Here is a 19112-nt window from a genome sequence, read left to right as displayed (position 1 = left end):
TGCTGACCGGCATGAGCCGCGGCCAATCGCAGCCGCGCCGCGCGGAGCGCGCTGCCCAATAAGAAACGCTCCCTGCCGGAGTGGCGGGGCAAGGGCGGACGGGAGGGGTAGGCGGGGCAATACCAGTGAAGGGCGGAGCGTTCCGGCCAGATAGCCAATCACAAGAGGAGCAGAGCGCTACATTAGCATAAGCATAACCGAGAGAGAGTCGCCGTTGATTGGCGCAGCCTGTCACGTGGGCGCCGCTCGGTGAAGGGACTTTTTTCAAAAACGGCCCCTCAGCACGTGACCACGGGCTGTGATCCCTCCGCGCTCGGGGAGTAAAAGAGTCCCCGTGCCCCGCCCCGGCCGTGAAGCCCTGCGGAGCCCCGGAGCGGGAGGGGCAGCCCGGGGCCGGTTCCTGGAGCCGCCTTCCTCCCCTGCACCCTCCTCCTCCTCCTCACCCGCGGCCGTGGCGGGCGGGCGCGAGGGGCGGGCGAGAGGCGTGAGGGCGCGGAGGAGCCCGCGGTGGTGCGGCCGGTTTGAATGAGGGAGGCGGGTGCGTGGTCTGGAGGCGTCTGGGCGGCCGTGAGGCGGGGTGCGCGGTGAGGCGGGGTGCGCGGTGCGGGGGTATAAAGGGCGGGGGGGGACGCGGAGGGAACTGGGGAGCCCCGTGTGGGGAGCGGCCGGTGTTGGGCCCCGGCCCCTCGCGTAGTCGCGGCTCTCGGTTGGGTAACCGGGTAGGTGCAGGTATCGCCTCTTAGCGGGCGCTTAAAACAGTTAAAAAGAAGGAAAAAAAAAAAAATGTTGCCCAGGAGGTATGTAACAGCTTAATTCCTGTTACACAAAATACAGAGAAGTGCTCCTGGAGCCAAAGCTTCAGACTGACGTGATTGAATTTACATGCTTAAACCCAAGAAACTAAATGCAAAAAAGCGTTAATGTAGTAAATTTTCCAATTAGTATTAAATATACATCTTTAAACCCAAGAAACTAAATGCGAAAAAGGTTAATGTAATGAATTCTCCGATTAGTATTATATTTAAATGCTTAAACCCAGTAAACTGAATGCCAAAAAACGCTAACGTAATGGATTTTCCAATTAGTATTAAATTTAAATGCTTAAACCCAAGAAACTAAATGCAAAAAACGTTGATGTAACGAATTTTCCAGTTAGTATTAAACTGCCAATACTTGTTTCAACACATACAGCGGAATGATCGCAGTGTGATTGTGCTTAACGTATTCTATACTAACTTTTAGTTTATACTAACTTCATACTAAGTTTGATAGAGTGCAAACATAGCCTTGTATTTTCTTACTGATGACACGCTTCTGCTGCAGGATTACATTGCTGTGCGTTTTCCTTTCTAGTGCTAGGCTTTTGTGTCCTTTCCAGAAATACGGCTTTCCTTTTCCGCCACACCTTGTTCCAGGAAAAACCTAGGTTTGGTAGAAGTTTGAGAATGGTAGCAAATTCTTGCTCTTACCAAATACCTATTAAAATATCTTTTTTCCTTTTTTTTTTTTTTTTTTTTTAATAGGTATCTGTAACTACGGGAGAGCAAAGGCTGACTAAATGTTTCTTCAAATAAATCGCTAACAATGCACAGACAATCTAAGAATATAAATGCTGCCCCGGAAGTTAAAGAAAATGAGAGTAGATGCACTGAAGAGAAGGAAGAAGCTTCTTTCGTCGGTCAGTCAAAAGACCAGAAGATTTGTACAGTGACCACATCAAAAGTCATCAAGGCATCCAAGAAGGAGAATTTAAGTGATGGGAACCAGGCGCGGTTGCAAAAACGCACCCTGAAATACTTCAGAGGCCTCAAGAAGGAATCCCACCACAACCAGGAGGATGTTGTTAGCTGTCAGTTTACTGAACGCTTTATTGATATGCTAAAAGGGGATGTGGTTGGTGAACCTGCCTTGCCTTTGAACAGTAGGGAAAGTTTTTCAAGAAGTAGACCTGTTGCTTTGGGGGATGAATGCTACTTGACACCTAATAGGGACAAAGCAGAAGAAGCATCTGGTTGTGCAACGTCAGAGAAACAGAGGAAAGAACCTGTTGATTTTGCATCTGCAACAATTGCTGAATTTGGGATTACTCAGGAAAGTTTTACTAAACGATCTATAGGTAAGGCTGGAGCGACTAATGGCTGCTGTCCTTTTCAGAGGCCGTCTGGAGATCATCTTGTCCAAGTGCATGAAAAGCTTCAGTTTAGGTCAGGTTCAGGTTGTCTGGGTGGGTCTGAATCTGCCCAAGGATAGCACTGTGTTAAAGTGTTGCTTTAATTCCCTATTTAACTTTTTTCTGTCCAGCTGATTAGGTGTCAGTGAGTTTCCCAAGGGAGTGGCAAGACAAAATTCTGCAAGTATTGGCAGACAGTTCCTTAACTATCAATTGAACAAGTAAAAGAAAGAGAGGTCCTCACTTGGTATATAGTTTAGGTAAATATTAACTTGCTTTTAGGAAGTTAATTTACTTTTGCTCAGGAAGGTTTCTTGAGCTGAGCAGCTGACTTTGGATGTTTTCATAAATAGCATAAATCACTCTTAAAAAGAAAAAAAAATAATAATCCCATTTTAAAGCTTTATGTATTCTTACAAAAAAACCCCATTTTTTTTCTCTCTTCCTGTTCCCATTCCAGGGAAGTCTCCAACTACATTAAAATTTAGACGAAGATCGACAATTGGAGTGCGGGGGTCACCAGAAAATAACACCCTTATTCGATACCTTGCCCAGCAGAAGAGTGACAGGCAAAAAGCTTTTACACAGGTGAGAGTCTTGCCCAAATACCTAATGTGTCAGTTTAGTTCCTCCCAGGAATCAAATACGCTGGTGAAAGAGAAGGCAAGGCTCAGGAAGAAGCCACTAGAAGGAATGGCCATGGCCTTAATTTGGTTGGCCTCCGTTGGACACCTGACTTGAGAATAAGGTGATCTTAGAGGTGGTGTTTGTGTAGGGTCTGGAGTCCTTTCTCCATGTTCACATATTTTACCTTTCATTTACCATAACTTTTTACTTTGCATTTGCCATGCTTGATCTTTTTGTTAATTAAAGTGTTGGTAGTTCAAAGCAAAGTAAATACTAGCATAAGTGACTTGGGTTTTAATTAGACTTGTTCTTAAATGAAACTAGAAGAGACTACTCAGAAAATGGATATGGCATAGAGGGACAAATTATGAAAGGCAGTAAAACTTAACAGGTTTCTTGATACAGTTCCTTTTTTGCATATTTTTACCATACAACTAAAATTGCAGCCACATTCAACACAAGATTGACTTCTCCGAGTTTCTTTTATGCCAAAGTACAAATACAAAGTAATAAAGCCCATGTCATCCTTGGGGGGGGGGGAAGAAAGTCTCATGAGGTTAATTTTGTTTTAGCAGGTTAGTCCCTTTAAGCGTGAGAACGTCAGGTCGCTGAAGGACAAGATAGATGCCTTCCAAGCATCCTTTAAATCGGTACAAGAAGGTGAAGGGGAATCCAGCTTCTCTGGCCTGTCCCGAGTGGATGATGCTTCCCAGGAATCGGGCTCTTGTAAGTTGGTTGTGTTTCTGGTCAGTGATTTATCTTAAATATCAGGTCTTCCTTTAGGCCAAAAAGTAGAGAAGTATAAGCGCTTAATATAATATAAACAAAAAAAAAATATCTTCCTTTATAAGGATTGGTACAGTTTCTTTTTTTTTTTTTTTTTTGGTTGGTTGGTTGGTTTGAGGTTTTTTGTTTAAACCTATTTTATTTCTTAGTGCATCTTGAATAGTGGTTTCTCGGCATAACCCCTGAGGAAAAATGAAGAGTAGTATTTGTCGTGACTGTTTGCTTAGCTTTACTTTCTATATTTACACCCTTTAATTTACTTTTCACTAAGCATTAGTGCTCTCACACTTCTTCCATGAAACTGAGACGGGTTTTTATGACAACTGGTTTTAACTGGAGCTGTCATCTCTTTTGATGGTGATGTGCACACTTCTGTTTAATAACTTTTAAGTGGAGTAATTTTAGAAGTCACTTAGCTTTACTACGGGTTAACATCCTTATTTCTTAATGAAAATAGTAAGTATATTGAAAAGCAAGTCCGGGCAGTTCTGTGGTAACTGTGGGAAGATGATAGTGTAGAACAAACTACAGTGCTTCACTTCTCTGGTATTGGTGGTCTTAATAACATTTATATGAAAGAATAACTTGCTTTGTTTTGAAGATTTGGTAACGTTCTTTTCAATGCATGTGTTTTCTTTTTCCTGTCTAGAAAATTACCTAGCTTTTTGAATCTCACCATCCTTTTGATGAAGAAACACAAAAAGAGCATTCATTGAAAATCTGAAGTTTGTCCTTGTGGTTTGTTTTTTGTTTTGTTTTTAATTCACACAGCTCAGAACAAAGTACCTTTTACAAAAGAGCGGAACCTGGATCAGTGGAGTGAAAAGTTCACGTCAGATGACAGTGGTGGTTATTTGAAAGAAAATTTAAGACAAAACGTAATCAAGAGCAGTAAGTCTGATACCAAGACCTGCACCATCTTGTCTTCATGTCAAGCTGTGACTGTCACTGAACCTGCTGCTGCTGTTTCAAAGGTACTTGTATAAGTGCGTGCAAAGAACGTGGAGGGAACAAGTTGCACAGCAAATCTGCTTTTAAGAATTTTATGTCTTATTATGGCAAGTCAAAATAAAGTCTGGCCTGGATGCTGATCCACCTGGCCTGCTGGTGAGTACAGCCTAACCCCAGATGCCTGCTCCTGGCTCTTCTGGGGCTGTGCTCAGTGTTCTGGTACGCACACACCTCGGGTTTACATGCTGTAAGCTGCTCTAGTCAGTAAGATTATACTCTTTTCTTATAGCCACATGGAAAAGCTTATTCTATTAATCTAAATGGGTCTTGATTCTTTTCAATCTGCAGCTGTAACTATATGAGATGTCAAATTCACAGATTGGGCAAATACAGCTTTTTCCAGGTGTTAACACCAACTTTATTGATCATCAGGATGACTTTGAATGCAATTTTTAATCTTCACTTTACATCTGTTTGGCAGTTATTTGATATTCCATGAAAAAAAAAAAAAAAAAAGGATGTACTTGTATACTGATGGAGAAGTTAATTTGTCTTCTGTGTAAGTGTCTCTAGTGGTCCTTTTATTAGTGTTGTATAGAACAGTGGCCATGGGGCCTGTTCTGCTTGGTGTCTCTCTGCTGCTCTGGACCTAGCAGCTGCCCAGCGGTGAAACAGCTGTGACAGTGCAGCAGTTGTACAATAGTTAGGAAGAAACTCCCTAAATTGGTCATTAAAATATACAGGTTTTTCATTCCATTTTTTTTTTTTTTTTTTCCCATTTCTGATGTCTAATCCTTTTAAGCATTTAGCCTTGATGTTTTGGGAAAATAAATTCAACTAAAGTAGTGGATGATTGAGAAAACTCTGCAATCCTTGTCTATGGGATTAAAAACCTCAATAGTTCATGTTATTTTAAAAGGAAGCATTTGCAAGTAGTTTTTTATTTCTTTATTGTACGAGTGTGTATGTAAGTAGATGAGAGAAAGGGATAAATAATCTAACTTCTTCCTCTAGGAATGGGTTTATGAGCAACACAATCCTGTTGAGTCGTTGGAGTCTGTTCTAATTAGAGATATCATAGAAACAGGCCATGGTAAGAGAATTCATCACTATTATAATCTTCATTATATTCTTATTAGAAAGTAAAGATACTTAGACTATATGTAAGGAAATGTTTCACAAGCAGTCATCCCATGGCTGTATCTTGTCTACAATTCATAATGCAGCAGAGACCTGATACAATTTTGACATAAAGGCTAATGGGGGAACAAAAAAAGAAATACTGCAAATAACCATCTATTTAAGTGCTGCTGCAGAGGAGGCTCAAGTCTCAGTTTATGAACTGAATTCAGAGCTTGTTCAGTACAGCATTAAACATGTTTTTACTTAAGCACAGTTCATAGGAAGGAAATAGCTTTTATGAGAGGAGCTGAAATATTTGGAAGGTGGGGTAGGGCCTCTTGGGTGGTATGTTAGCAGTTTGATTCTGGTAGAAAAAGCAAGCTCAAACTGAGACACAGGCTGGGAATAATTGGTTAGAGTTTTCTGTTAATTTTGCTAGTCAGGTCATTTTTATGGAAAAATATAATTGAGTAGTTCATGCCTGTGAAGGAGAGAGGGATGTTAATGTAGAACCTCTCTGTAAATTAGAGAGTTGTTTTTTTTTTTCCCCCCCGAGTTACACAGAGGAGATAGAAATTTCCTTCATGCAGTGCCCCACTTTAAATTTCTGAAAACATGACATGTAAATGTGGCACAATAATAGCAGAAATTTAAAAAGTGAAGGGATTTTTTGTGATGTTCATGCCCAGAATCTGTGGAGATGTGTACGTTTATAGCTCACGTTGCTAATAAGCAATTTTCTAATTGCTAATATTCTAACTATATACTTCACCATTTTACTTCAATGTTTAATGATCATACCTGTCTACTTGCTCTAAAGATTTCAACTCTGATCACATCACTAAAGACATTAGAAGGACTGTTCTATCAGGACAAAGCAGAAAGGGAGTTGGTTTTGTGGAAGAACTGAGCCTGTATATATTTGATGAAAACAAGCCACCTGTCACCCCTCCCATCACTCCGCTGCAAACAGAAAATAGTTCATTATCAGGACGTACACAGAGTGGCTCCGGTCTGAGATCTGTGTTGAAGAAAACACCAGTGAAGCAACTCTCAGATAGCCTGAAGGTTGGTGAACTGACTTCCATGGGGGTGCTGATACTAAGGGAGAACTCCTGCGGTCATTATTGAACTGCCAGAAGTTGAACGGTGGTTAAAGATGCTTTTTGAGTAATGGATATGCATCAGAAAGAGTTTAATGCTCTGAATGGATGTCTTGTTTGCTGTTGGGTCATCTTGGAGGCTTTGATGTTATGAGATGATCTCTGTGTGTGTGTTGCTGAGTTTTATTAATTTAGAAAACAAGTGGTTTTTTTTTAAAACAATAGGGCCGATTGTTAAATGTTGCTTACAGAAAAGGTTGTTTTCACTTTGATTTGAACAAGGGCAATATTTTAATTAAATGTTATTGAATAGATGATTGTATCACTTAAATTTGATAGGAACACTCAGATGATGCAGTTGACAGAGGAGGAGGCGAATCTGTCGCAGTCGCCAATTGTGCAAAAACCTTTGAAGCAACACAAACAGGTCAGACTCCCCTTTTGTTTTTTAAATAGGCAGAGTGTTCTGTGGGTTCATAAAGTTTTGCCTCTTTGGTAAGCCTGAAGAATGATATACATTAAGCACTGCTAAAGTAGCTTGTGTGTGGCATCCTACTGAGTGAAGTGGAAAATAAAACTGCCAAGGAAAAGAATGTCTATTAAAAAAAAAAATCCCACACCAAAACTTCAGAAAGCCTCTAATACCAGAATAGAATCCCCTGTTTTTCAAGAAATTTTACACTTGTCAGCTGAAACTTGTGGAACAGATTGTAGTTTCTAGTCTTCTGTTTTCTTTCTTCCTTAATTCTTGGTGCTGTAATTAAGCTAGAGTGAAAATTCAGTTGAATCCAGGGGACAGGTAAAGGTGGTATCTTGCTGTTTGTTGGGGGGTGTGTGTGCATTTTAAGAGAATGTTAGGACCCGTAAAAAGACCTTGAAAAGTCTCTGCTCTATGAAAGTTCTGTTTTAATCTCACTAAGTAGTCTATGTGTTTTATTACAATAGATGGAACTGAAAGACCAAAGAAGAAAAGAGTTACTTTTGGAGAAGTTCTAAGCCCAGAAATATTTGATGAAACTTTGCCTGCAAATACCCCATTGCGCAAAGGAGCAACTCCAGCCCCTTCTCCAGGACTATTACACAGTAATAGCTCTTTTTCAAGGTCAAGTCGCATTGAAGAACCATTATCCCAGCCAGACTTTGACTGTGATGATGTAAGTTTTTGTTGTTTAAGCTACAAACCCAGCTTCTTAGTCTCTATGAATGTTCAGGTTTTGTCTCTTTTTTTTTTTTTTTTTTCCCCCACTCTGCTTGGTTTTGAAAAGAAATTGCTCAAACGTGAAAACACAGTCTGCTTGGAACTTCAGAATAACGTTGAGAACTTTTGCTTCATGAATTCTAAGTAGCATTTTGGCCTGTAGAGCTATGTTTAAAGTTGAGTACTGTTAGCACATGAAATGTTTTTTGCCTTGGCTTATTCATATACTTTTGCTGCTGTATTTCTTTCTGCCATATGTAGCAAATGAGCTGCTGTGTTCTTTAAGGAAAAAAAAAAAAAAAAAGAAAATTGCCTGGCTCTTCCAAGCACTAATGGACCAGGTGTTTTTCAGGATATCTCTGGTATAGTATATTGCTAAAAAAATTAACTTTCTTTGTTTAAAGGAATGTGTTGAGCCTCCTGAAGAGCTAGTGGAGGGTCCTGTTGCTACAGAAGACCCATTGCCTGTTGAAAATGCAGATGGTAACTCCAACTTGTATTTTTGTCATTAGATAATTAGATATTTGTATCTGAAGATTGAGAGATGACACAGGGGTTTTTTTGTTTGTGTTTTTTATACAGTGAATATATTTCAGTTGTGTTAAAATTTAAATGCTCTTGCTTTCTCCTAAAGGTCTTTGCAGTAGCTGCAGTGTTTACCTGTTTGGGTTAACTGGATGTTATCTGACCTTGTGGTATTTTTCTGTGAAAGTGGCTGCTCTAATTAGACTTACTGCTTTAAGTAATTGGGCTTATTATCTTGATTGTGATACTGTAATTCTGATGGTTTTAAAATAGCAAGCAAGCCAACAACCACAAATATTGAAAGGGGTTGTGTATGTATTTTTCTCTAGGAAAGCCATGTAAGTGCTAAGTATTTTGTTACTAAATTCTCACAAAATTTGTGTTCCTGTGTTGTAAAGCAAGCTGTTACGTTTTTTTTTTTATCTTGCCATGTTTGATAGTCCTCAAGACTAAGTTACTAGTTACTCAAGACTAAGACGACTAAACACACTGTGCATAATATTAGAAATTATGTGGATAATTTCATCAAAACTTGATTAGCTTTTTGTGTTGAAACTGAATCAATATTCTTATTTTCTTCATCTATAATAGCAGAAACTGACAAATCTGGTACGATAACAACTCGTTCTACTAAAAAGGAGGTAAGTTTCTTTAGTGATAATGTTTGGTTTTGTGTTGGTTTGTTGGTTTTTTTTTTTACTTCTTCAGGCAGAATTTTATCTTTTATATCTCCTGATGCTTTTTAGAGTTTTTACAGCCTCAGGTATGAGTATTGTATATATTCAGCTGTATGAAAATATCTCATGTTGGTGCAGGTAATTGTCTTAAGGAAATAAATAGCTGAAGATGAAAACTTACTATTTTCTTATTAGAAATGCCCTTTTTGTACAAATAGGGCTATATGTATGAAGAGACTAGATCTGTAAATCTGAATTTCTGGTTGGGAGTATCTAGCTCTTAGGGCCTCATGTATAAATAAAGGAGACTAATTACAGTGTGATTCTTCTGACTGTTGGACTGTGGTGTATTTTTTAAAAAAGCAAGTGTATGCACATGCACCCCAGCAACTTAAAATTAATCTTTCTCAGCAGTGTAGCACCATTTCAGAGGAGACTGATTTTAGCATCTCAAGAGCTACAATTACTAAGAATGCCAAAGAGAGTAAAAATCCCAGGAAGAACAGGTTTCAAAGACAAAAGAATGTAACCACATCTGCTGCCAAAAAGACCCAAGTAAGTGACAGCCCTCTGCAGTTGGTGTGTGCTGCCTTTATTTATCCAAGCGTCTCTTCTTTCTTGTGTGTTTTACGTGATTATTTTGATCTTTATTACAAAGAATTTCTAAAGGGTGTTATGTTTCCTGTTGTTGCCAATATTCTCTTCTTCATGCCCATCTTGTTTTCCTACCCTTACTATGCTTTTCCTTTCTTATTGCTTGTTAAGGCTGACTAGCAGGGTTTAAATACTTGTTAGGGCAAAAGGGATACTTCAGGGAAGTGAAGGGGAGGTGTCATTTTTCAGACTTCAGGGACAGAAAATGAGTTTATGGTCGTTCTCTTACCAAGGGCATGCACTGGTAGTTCTTTGAACTTACCCAGTTATATGCTAGTTAAGTATTGTAAAGGTGTGGGACTCCTAAAAGATTTTTGCTTTCGTGTGTTGGAAGGGAAAGCACATATTCCTTTTCAAACTAAGCGTTGAGTGAAGCATCTGTAGTTTTGAGCTGAAAGACTAATTATTTCTTTGATTTCTAGATATGGTTAAATGAAAAAAAAATCAGACCTCGTGTTTGAGAAGTAATTCTTCTTTGCTTGGAGTTTTTAGATTAATTTGGAGATGGCAAAATGAGTGGAACCCTCATTTTAGGGAAAATAACTGTTATCCCTCAAAATCCAGTAATGCTGTCACTTATTTGTTTGAAAATACTGTACTTGTATTACTTTGTGCTCTATTTGGTCTTCTCCCTCTTTTCAGAAAACAAAGCATACAAGCTATGGGAAAAGAAGAAAGAAAAAAGTAAAAAAATCTTTATATGGGGAAAGAGAGATGGCTTCTAAGAAACCTCTTCTCAGCCCCATCCCTGAAATTCCAGAGACTTTCTCTTCTGCTTCATCTTCAAACTCACCAGACACACAGGCACTTTTTTCAGGTAATGTGGTTTTTTAGTTTGCCTTGGTCTTTCTGTTTCTTCTAATTTTTTACTTCAACAGTTACATAAAAAAAATGTTGATAGACATCTTGAGTTCCGTGCATAGAAAGCCCAGTATACATTTTTTACTTCTAATTGCTTCTGTAATAGGAGAGTCCAGAGGATCTGATAGATTAATAATCTGCAACTGGATAAATGTAACTCTTGTTGGACTCCAGCGTAAAAAAAAAAAACCAAACCAAAAAACAAAAAACCCCACAACAAAAAACAAAAACCAAACCAACAAAAAAACCCAAACCATCAACAAACAAAAAAAAACCCCACCCAAAAAGTCAAACCTCTCTCTACTTGACTGGATACTTGTATTTTCATAGTCTTTAAAACTGGTAAATTGGGCATGAATAGTGAAGTGTAGTAGCTTTCTGGGCTTTTTTACACTAACTGTCTGGAATGATTGTTTAGAAGGTTACTTTTATGTAAGTAAAATACTAGAAGGCCTTTGTTGTAATACTGAAAAAACCATTTTGGTCCATTCACAAGAAGAGTCAAGTAACCAGACGTTTATTGTAATTCAGAGGACGTGTTTTTAGATGATCCCAGATCCGGGAAGGCCCGCAGGGATGTTGAGGAGAAGGCAGTGGCTGAAGGAGTGAGAGGGGAGACCATTTGTGCAGCGTATTCAAGCTCTGAGGACCTGGACCTTGTGGAGGCCAGTGGCTCCGGGAGCGAGGTGTTTCACGTGTCCAGTGGGGACCCACAGTCCATTTCTGGCATTGATCATGAGGTAACCAATATGCTTAACGATACTCCTAGAAAATAACTCAGAATTGTGCTTGATGTGGTTGGATCAAAAAAGCGATATTTTAGGAGAAGGAAAACAACTTAGAGTGGTTAAACAATGGGGCAGGCTGCCTGGAGAGGTCAGGGAGTCTCTGTCCTTGGGCAGTGGTATTCAGAACTCAACTGAACAAGGCCTTGAGCAACACAAGCTTGGGCCCACACTGGAGCAGATTCCAACCTGCAGAATTCTATGTGTGTTTTGATTGGGGTTTTTTTTGAGAATGACTAGACTTGGTGAGGAAAACAGTAGCAGTTGTTTAGTTGTCAGCTGTTTGAAACCAGTTTTATTGTGTTCTACCTTTTGCCCATATTTAAAAAAAATATTTCTTTTTCCCCAGTTTTCAAACACTGTGCCAGATGCAAATTGTTGTTTTGATACATCTGACTATTTCCAACAAGGTAAAGAGACTGCGTGTGTAAAAGAGGCAAAAGAAAGTGGTTCTTTGATAGAAAATGACAAATTACAAGGAAATCTAAATAAGGCAGAGCAGCTGAGTGGGCTAGAATTTCTGGAACAACGGGACACTAGTGTACATGAGAGTGCCCAAGGAACTCAGTGTCCACGAAAAGATTCTATAAGGAGTCCACCAAGAAGAAGAAGAAGTCGAAAAAGTAGTGCCGTCTATTTTCCTCCTGTTGAAACATTGGAAATAACTGGAAATGATCTTCCAGTTTCTTCTTTTAATGTGGAAGAAGTATTATCTGTTCCTCAGCTAAAAACCAACTCCTTTGAGCCTTTTAGGAGAAGGAGCAGTAACAGTGGTGAAAGAAGAGTGAGGCGCAGCATGAGATTAAATAAAGATACAGAAATGGAAGGACTTGCGTGGATTCAAGTACCCGATGAGATTCAGAACCCTCCTCTGATAGCTTCTGCTTGCAAAATCAGGAGATCAAGCACATCCATCCTTACAGAATCTGAGAATATTCACCATAGAGAACAAAATCTCATCCCGTTCTCAGCACCGGGGAAGGAGAACAATGACTCTGTCAATCTTGCTGATGGTCCTTGCAAAAGATGGAGGAGGAGAAGCATGTGTGTATCCACACCTCAAGAAACAAGAACTTGGTCTCAAACCCGGAGGAGCATAACAAATTCTGTATATGGGAAGGACAGAAGTAACAAAAAACACTTTGAAGAAGTAGAAATACCTCTTGAAAATAACTCTAACATTTAGTGAGGTTTCAGCTGCCTCTGATTTTCTAAAGTGAAGGTCAGTATTAGATTCTTATGTTCTCTTTCTTAAGTGCTGTGCTCTTCTCTCTCCCACTTATATTTCCTTACTTAATAGTTCCTTATTAATTTTCGGGATAACTTACAACTGATTTTCTTTGTCTTGATGCCTAAAATGCTTGAGGATCAGAACTGTGTGGAAGACCTAGCTTGGCTCAGAGCATTGCTCTGGTAGGCAGTCATGGCAGGTAATCAGGAGGATAAAAAGTTTTTCTCCTGTTATGAACTGACTTTTGACATCACCTCTTTAGTGTAGTCTGCATCCTTGCTTACATGTTTTCATACTTTAGCGCTGAGCAATAGCAATTAAACTCTGCTAATATTATGAAAACCTCAACAAATTTGTCCCTGCGCCACCAAGTTCCGTCATTTCAAGAAGGCAAAGACTGATCTTTCTCAGCTGGCAGGATTGCTCATAGGGACTAGTGAATTCTGTTGCAAGACAATATAAACAATTTAAATAATGCTTATGCATGAATTTGTATGCATGTTATCACAGTCTGGGATTTTCTTGTGTCTAGGTAAGTGTTTAGTCGTTGCTGCGCAGTAGTTTGGGATTTTTGCCCTTGGAACTTAGTCATGACTGTTAGATGGGATGTGTTTAGTGAACCATCTTGCTACACTTGCTCCTCTCTCAACCGCACAAGCAGTATATGAAGTTGCTGAATGGAGACGTGTCAGCAAACGTGTGACTTTCAGCTCTTTTAAATAAAGAGGAACAAATCTGATAGTTCAAAAATATGGTCTGTGGTGACAAGTTACTTTTTAGATGACTGGGAGTTGATACTAATCCATATTTTGCTGATAGGGCTCTTTGCTGTTCTTTCAAAAAATGGATTCCAGCTTAAGATTTTGTTACATTTTTGAAGTTAAACTGAAGTAGATAAAACATGAATTTGTCTCTAGTAGTTAAACCATGATGTTGTGAAGCATGCCCTTTCAGCTAGAATTGCTTCAAGTGTTGATGTTTCCTGTGTGCTTGATCATTCCTTATAAATTGCTTTTGAGATCTGCATGAATTTTTTTCCAGATTTCAAAAATATCCTCAAAACCCCCTTGAGATTCTCTTCAAGTAAGAAAGAAATAATTTCTGGCTTGAAGGGGAGGAGTAGAAGGCGGGGAAGCAGTTACCATCTTCTGAAAAGACTTTGCTTTTGCTTTACCTTCTGGGCACGAGCAGGGGTAGGGTTCCTATAAATAAGACTGAATTTTGTGTTAGCAAGAGTTAATGAATTCTGCTTCTTGGTCTTTTTTTTTTTTTTAAAAAAAAAGACTTTTAAATCTTTATTGTATATAACATTAATTTAAAAAAAACTAAATTGGCTAAGGAAAGCAAAACATTCATCATACAATAAAGCTGTACTTCATTTCTGGACACTTCCAGACTTTGGTGTACGTGTACTAAATACATACATATTATTCAGTAGTTGACCTGTCGTCTTACTGTTTTCATTTTTCTAGTTTGAACAATGTAATAAAAAGTGATGACTGTAGGTGGTCTCCTTAAACATTTGCTGTTGCTTTCATTTTTCATACTGTTTTGTTTCAGCCCTAGTGAAATACCTGTGCCAGCTTGAAGGAAATAGCTTTCTGTTGAAAATGATCTCTTCTGTGACCTTGTTTTTAACATTATTGATGTGGAATAAAACACTTTATGTACTTGGCTGCTTTTATAAAGCTTAAAAGCAAATGGAACAGTTTCATTTTTATGCATGTTTTGCTTTTCTCTACAGACATCATCAGTTTTTCCTAAGAATTCCTACGGCAACTTGAAAGAAACTTCACTACTTAAATGCTGTTCATCTTATGCTACTTTAGAAACATTACTGAAGTTATCAGAAGAGTTTCCTTGATGTTTTATTTTGGATTTTCCTTTTGTGTGGCAATGAACATTTTAGATTTGGAAACGGAATGGTAATCGTTCCTCGCGTTGAATCTTGTGGCAGCAGTATGTTGGTTTACCAGGAGAGGGCACTATGACATGAGGTTTTATGGTTGTAACTGAATTGGAAAATAATAATACCATAGTGTACAAAATCTTTGAAGAGATACTAGCGAAGATTAAAATATAAAGCTCCTTGACATTAAAGTTAATAATAGGTGCTACTTCTAACATTCAAAAAAAAAAAGCTGAACTACACACTGGAATTAATCTGGAAAACTGAAATGCTTCTGTGCTGTATGGAAATCACTTTGCAGTCTTAAACACAGTGGAGCCCTACAGTTGCAGCTGAGATGTTAGGGTTTACCTAGCAGCTTTTAGATACCAAATCTAGCAGTGAGTGAAACCTGTAGAGACTGTGGGTGTCATACTGAATACTAGACTTGAATAGTCAGGCCAAGTAAAGAGTTGTCCTGGAGGAAGAGGCAACAAACTGTGTCTGATATTAGAGGGCTTGATCTAAAATACTGCCTAGAATGTGCTCTTTGTGGTGTTGCTGTCCTGTGCATCAGTCACAGCAGCACTAGAAGAGAATTCTCCCTTGAGGTTTCTTGAGTGGATAGGCTAAGTGCACTTTAGATGTGAAGTGAAGTGTAAGTAAAGTCAGAAGTAAAAGAGCAAGGATAGGGAGAAAAAACAAAGCTTGGCTTTTCCTCCTGGCACAGCTTGCTTGAAAAGGCTTGTTAGGAATTATATGTAGATGCTTGACTGCATGAGGTGAGGTTGGAACTTACAGAGAAATAAAGAGGTTGCAGTTAACAGCACTTAATCTGGAGAGGACTTGAGACAAGTTTTCAATTATGCAGAAGACTGTTGTAATGGAGGGGTGGGTAAAATCTCTGTATCTTTACTGAATGGGACAAGAAATAATGTGTTTAAATTAAAGAAAAAAAAAAAAAGTCTCTGTTAAACATTAAGAAAAAGTTCCAGCAGCAGAGATAGTTGAGCACAGGGATACATTGCCTTGGGAAGTTGTGGAATCTCCATCACTGGAGGCTTTTAAGAACAGATTAAACAAATATCTGTCAGGAATGACATATGATCCTTCCTGGGGGTAAGGATAGGGCCTGGATGGCCTCTTGAGGTCTCTTCTGGCTGTGTTTTCTGATTGCTAGAGATTAGGGTTGCAAGAGGTGATCTGGGACTTGCCTTAATAGTTAAGACCTGCGATAGAATCTGTCATGGAAGCGGGAGCTGGAGAATTGCTGACACTGGGGGCTGCTGAGCATGGGAAGGAACTGGGGAATTTGGGAGAGCGCTCCTCATGCAAGGCTGGCAAAATGTTCTTGGTACTTCAAACATTCAGATCTCGTGTGACTCGCTGTGCCTGCTCAGAAGAGAATCTCTCTGGACTCCTGTAGTGTAACCAACGTGATGCTGATATGGAGTGAACAATCAGGTTCCCTTTTCAGATTTGCTTTTCTAAAAGTGAGTTAACATTAACCTTTGAATGACCAGTGGCTTCGCTATCCCCGTTCAATCAACAGAAGAACATTCTGAAGTCATCTCTTGTCTTCGTTACCACGTTGGGGTGTAGGAGTTAAAATAAAGGTACATTGTGTGCGGGTGCAGGCAGGTGTCAACGTATTTTGAGTTTGTGCTTCTATTTTTCAGCTGTTAATTGCAGCACTGTCTGAAGTAGATTTTAGTGGTGTTCTGTCACATTAGGTTGGCTTAGTCACTCTTAATACGACCTGCAGTTTTACTTCCAGCAAAGTCATCAGACAAAAGAACGCACAAAGTCAGTGGTGTAAAGCTTGAGTCGTGGTGTTTGATCAGTGAAGCATCGCCCTAGCGTGTCAGACCGGGGAGCGGCTGATGCAGGCCCCCAGGGTGAAGGCTGGCCTTTGTAGCCTTCAGTTTAAGTCACTGTTTTGACTTTTTTTTTCTTCTTTTGTGCAGTACTTGAGCTCCGTGTAAGTCTGTGCACTGTAGTGGCATCTAAATAAATCTGGTGTTGTCCAGTCTCTTTCCCCCCTCATTTACTCTTCCTGCTCTTCTACAGGGAGGTTTTTTTCTCTCCAGAGGATTGTTAGAAAGATTGCTTTGTCTTTAAAAGTACTTCGCTACCGTTAAGCACTGCATTGTGTAGACTTCCAGTGGCTTCAAGTATGGTAATAGCTAGTACTAAGTGTATATTGCCGAATAATTGCATTTAACAGATTGCCATGTAATTATCGTGCTCTGACTGACATAGAGGACAAGTGGTGGGTTCTACAAAGACTGATTATTTTGACACTCTGTAATTATGGTGTCATTAATAAGTAAGAGTAATTACATATCACTTTTCTCGCACTATCCTATGAAGTGCAGTCTTGATGCGTTTTCAGTTAGCTGAGGGTGTGAGGACTAGCAGTAAGGAGTATTTCACAGTTGGAATGGTCTTCGCTTACATTTGCTTAATATTAGTGAGCTGAAGATACAATGAACAACGATACTTAGACATGAATTCTTCAGTTTTAAAGTGAAACTGTTAGTGGTTTCCAGGAGTTATTTTATGCTGACATTTTGCCATAATTAAGATGCACATAAGTTACAGAAGTGGAGATGATATGACCAAGTTTTCTCAGTGTGAGTTAATAGAAGTAAAACAGTTTCCTCACCCTGGCACTCATGGTAAGAAAATAACAAGAATTGTACATGCTGCTTTTTTTTAAATTATTTTTTTTCCACTTTAATCAGTTGTAAGTAAAGTTCATCTGGTCTTCAGCTTATTTTTCTCTACTTGCTTTTGACTAACTGAGCAATAGGAGGGGATGCTGAAACACTGAAGGGTTGCCTGGAAGTGTCACCACCGTATGTTCATCTGCTCTAGTTGCTGTTTAGAAATGCACTAAAACGTCTGTGCTCTGCTCTTCCTCCTTCTCACTCTGAATCCTCTAGCACTCTTATAATTCACTTAGACCTGGAAAAACTTTAGTGATGAACTGATCTATGCACAAGGAAGCAAACAGAAAAGCATTGTTAGATCTGTGTACACGGAAATGGAGAGAGAGAAGGAAAAAAAAATAAAGCCATTGAAGTATGCCAAGTATAGCTTAAGCACACAGGAACAGGAGTGAGCAGTGAAAGAAATTTCATTTTTCAAGCTGCTAACAGGTAGGTAAGCAATGGAAATAAATCTAAAAACAAACTGTAAAGTGTAGGTGGGTATTCCTTCGAATTGCACTGTTTTAAAATTAGGAGGTAAACAGTGCAAACCAAAATGTTTTAACTTGAAATAAGGTAAGGTCTCCATTTCGCCGTGTCCCAGTGGAAAAGATGAAGTTGTGCCTGTGACTTATAGACAAGAAGGCTAATGTATTAGTTTTGTAATTAAGTCCTGTAAATTGTGCATAACAGAGCAATTAGCTACTTTAACCAAGCTTTAGAGGGGGAAGAAGAAAAACCTGTGTGCACTGGGAATGAGGGCATGGAACATATTCCCTAACTCAAACCTGAAAAACCTGGTGTTAGTCTTGGGTTATTTCCAGTGACCCCTTGACTCCCATCTTCCTGCCCCCTGCACAGATTTGGAACTGGTCAGCCATTTTTGTTTTTGGAAGGCAGAGGAGACAGATATAATGAATGGCTTTTATTGTGCAATATTTCAAAACCTTTTTGACTGCATTCGGATGGGATGGAAAATGTTCTACCCTGCGCTGCAGCCAAAATAAATAAAACATATTCCCTAAACCTGGATGTGTGTTTCACTCAAACTGGCAGTAGTTAGAGCTCTACTCTTAAACAAGAATTTAGTTTGACAATTTTTAGGCCTTGTTCAGCTGAACGTAACAGCCAAAGAAAATACTTGGAAAAAAATTAAATAATACACATATTTACAGCTTGCAGGTGGCATTAATCTTTGTGGTTCATAGCATTTAGTTTTAAGAATCCCTGTTAGTTGGGCTGTATTGTAGATTTAAAATATATATATTCTTAATTGTCTTTTTTTTAGATTAGTTTTTTTAATGAGAATAATCATTCTGAAGGAAAATACATTTAATGTAGCTCCCTGATGGGTGATAAATAGTTGTGATTCAAGGCTTTAAAAGTTTAGGGTCTACCAAGAAACTGAAAATTCTACAAACACAAGACCCAGCAAACTAGCAGTAAAACCTCTTGATAGAAGCCTGCTATGGACTGGCTTCCAGCTCCACTAAAGTTTAGTTTAAATACCCTCTTTATGGTGCAGGCTTACTGCTGGTTTTTAGCATTGCCAGGCAGTTCAACGAAGACCTTGCCCTGCGTAACCGAGATATTTCACGCTGTACAACATATTTTATAGTCTGAACAACCATATTTATTAATAATAGTAATTTTTAATTTAGTCACTTATGCCCAGAGACCTCCAAGTATTGTAACAATGAGGGACTGAAACTTAAATTATCAAAACACGCTATGGCTTGGACAACCCCCACTCTGCAAACAAACCTTTTATTCCTCAATCCCACCCTACAAGCGAAAATCTCTTTGAGCAAATAAAATGC

The 19112-nt window shown here is 39.1% G+C and overlaps 1 protein-coding gene across 6 annotated transcripts; it reads left to right on the top strand.

The window, feature by feature from the left end:
• The first annotated feature begins 349 nt into the window (after positions 1-349).
• On the top strand, positions 350-18384 carry CDCA2 (cell division cycle associated 2). Of its 6 annotated transcripts, none has more exons than XM_074928672.1 (16): positions 350-538; positions 1524-2116; positions 2631-2758; positions 3370-3523; positions 4355-4557; positions 5549-5627; positions 6477-6724; positions 7099-7186; positions 7705-7913; positions 8362-8440; positions 9077-9123; positions 9571-9714; positions 10456-10630; positions 11206-11414; positions 11809-12681; positions 14435-18384. In XM_074928672.1, exons 2-15 carry the CDS (start codon positions 1585-1587, stop codon positions 12643-12645), a joined length of 3132 nt encoding a protein of 1043 aa, XP_074784773.1. In that variant the 5' UTR covers positions 350-538; positions 1524-1584; the 3' UTR covers positions 12646-12681; positions 14435-18384. The 6 variants fall into 6 exon arrangements, with proteins under 6 accessions (XP_074784773.1, XP_074784775.1, XP_074784776.1 ...); XM_074928674.1 differs by having other exon boundaries at positions 350-584; positions 3373-3523; XM_074928675.1 differs by having other exon boundaries at positions 350-584; positions 9574-9714.
• The last annotated feature ends 728 nt before the right edge of the window (positions 18385-19112 follow it).

Source organism: Athene noctua, chromosome 28 (genome assembly GCF_965140245.1).
Source record: "Athene noctua chromosome 28, bAthNoc1.hap1.1, whole genome shotgun sequence".
Taxonomy (NCBI): domain Eukaryota; kingdom Metazoa; phylum Chordata; class Aves; order Strigiformes; family Strigidae; genus Athene; species Athene noctua.
This window is presented reverse-complemented; position numbering and strand designations above follow the sequence as displayed.

Excerpts from the sequence above, each read along its gene's own strand:
- CDCA2 (XM_074928672.1), top strand. The coding sequence starts at position 1,585 with ATGCACAGACAATCTAAGAATATAAATGCTGCCCCGGAAGTTAAAGAA. Across the intron at positions 9,124-9,570 it reads CTCGTTCTACTAAAAAGGAG|CAGTGTAGCACCATTTCAGA; the intron begins GTAAGTTTCTTT and ends AATCTTTCTCAG. Across the intron at positions 10,631-11,205 it reads CACACAGGCACTTTTTTCAG|AGGACGTGTTTTTAGATGAT; the intron begins GTAATGTGGTTT and ends ATTGTAATTCAG.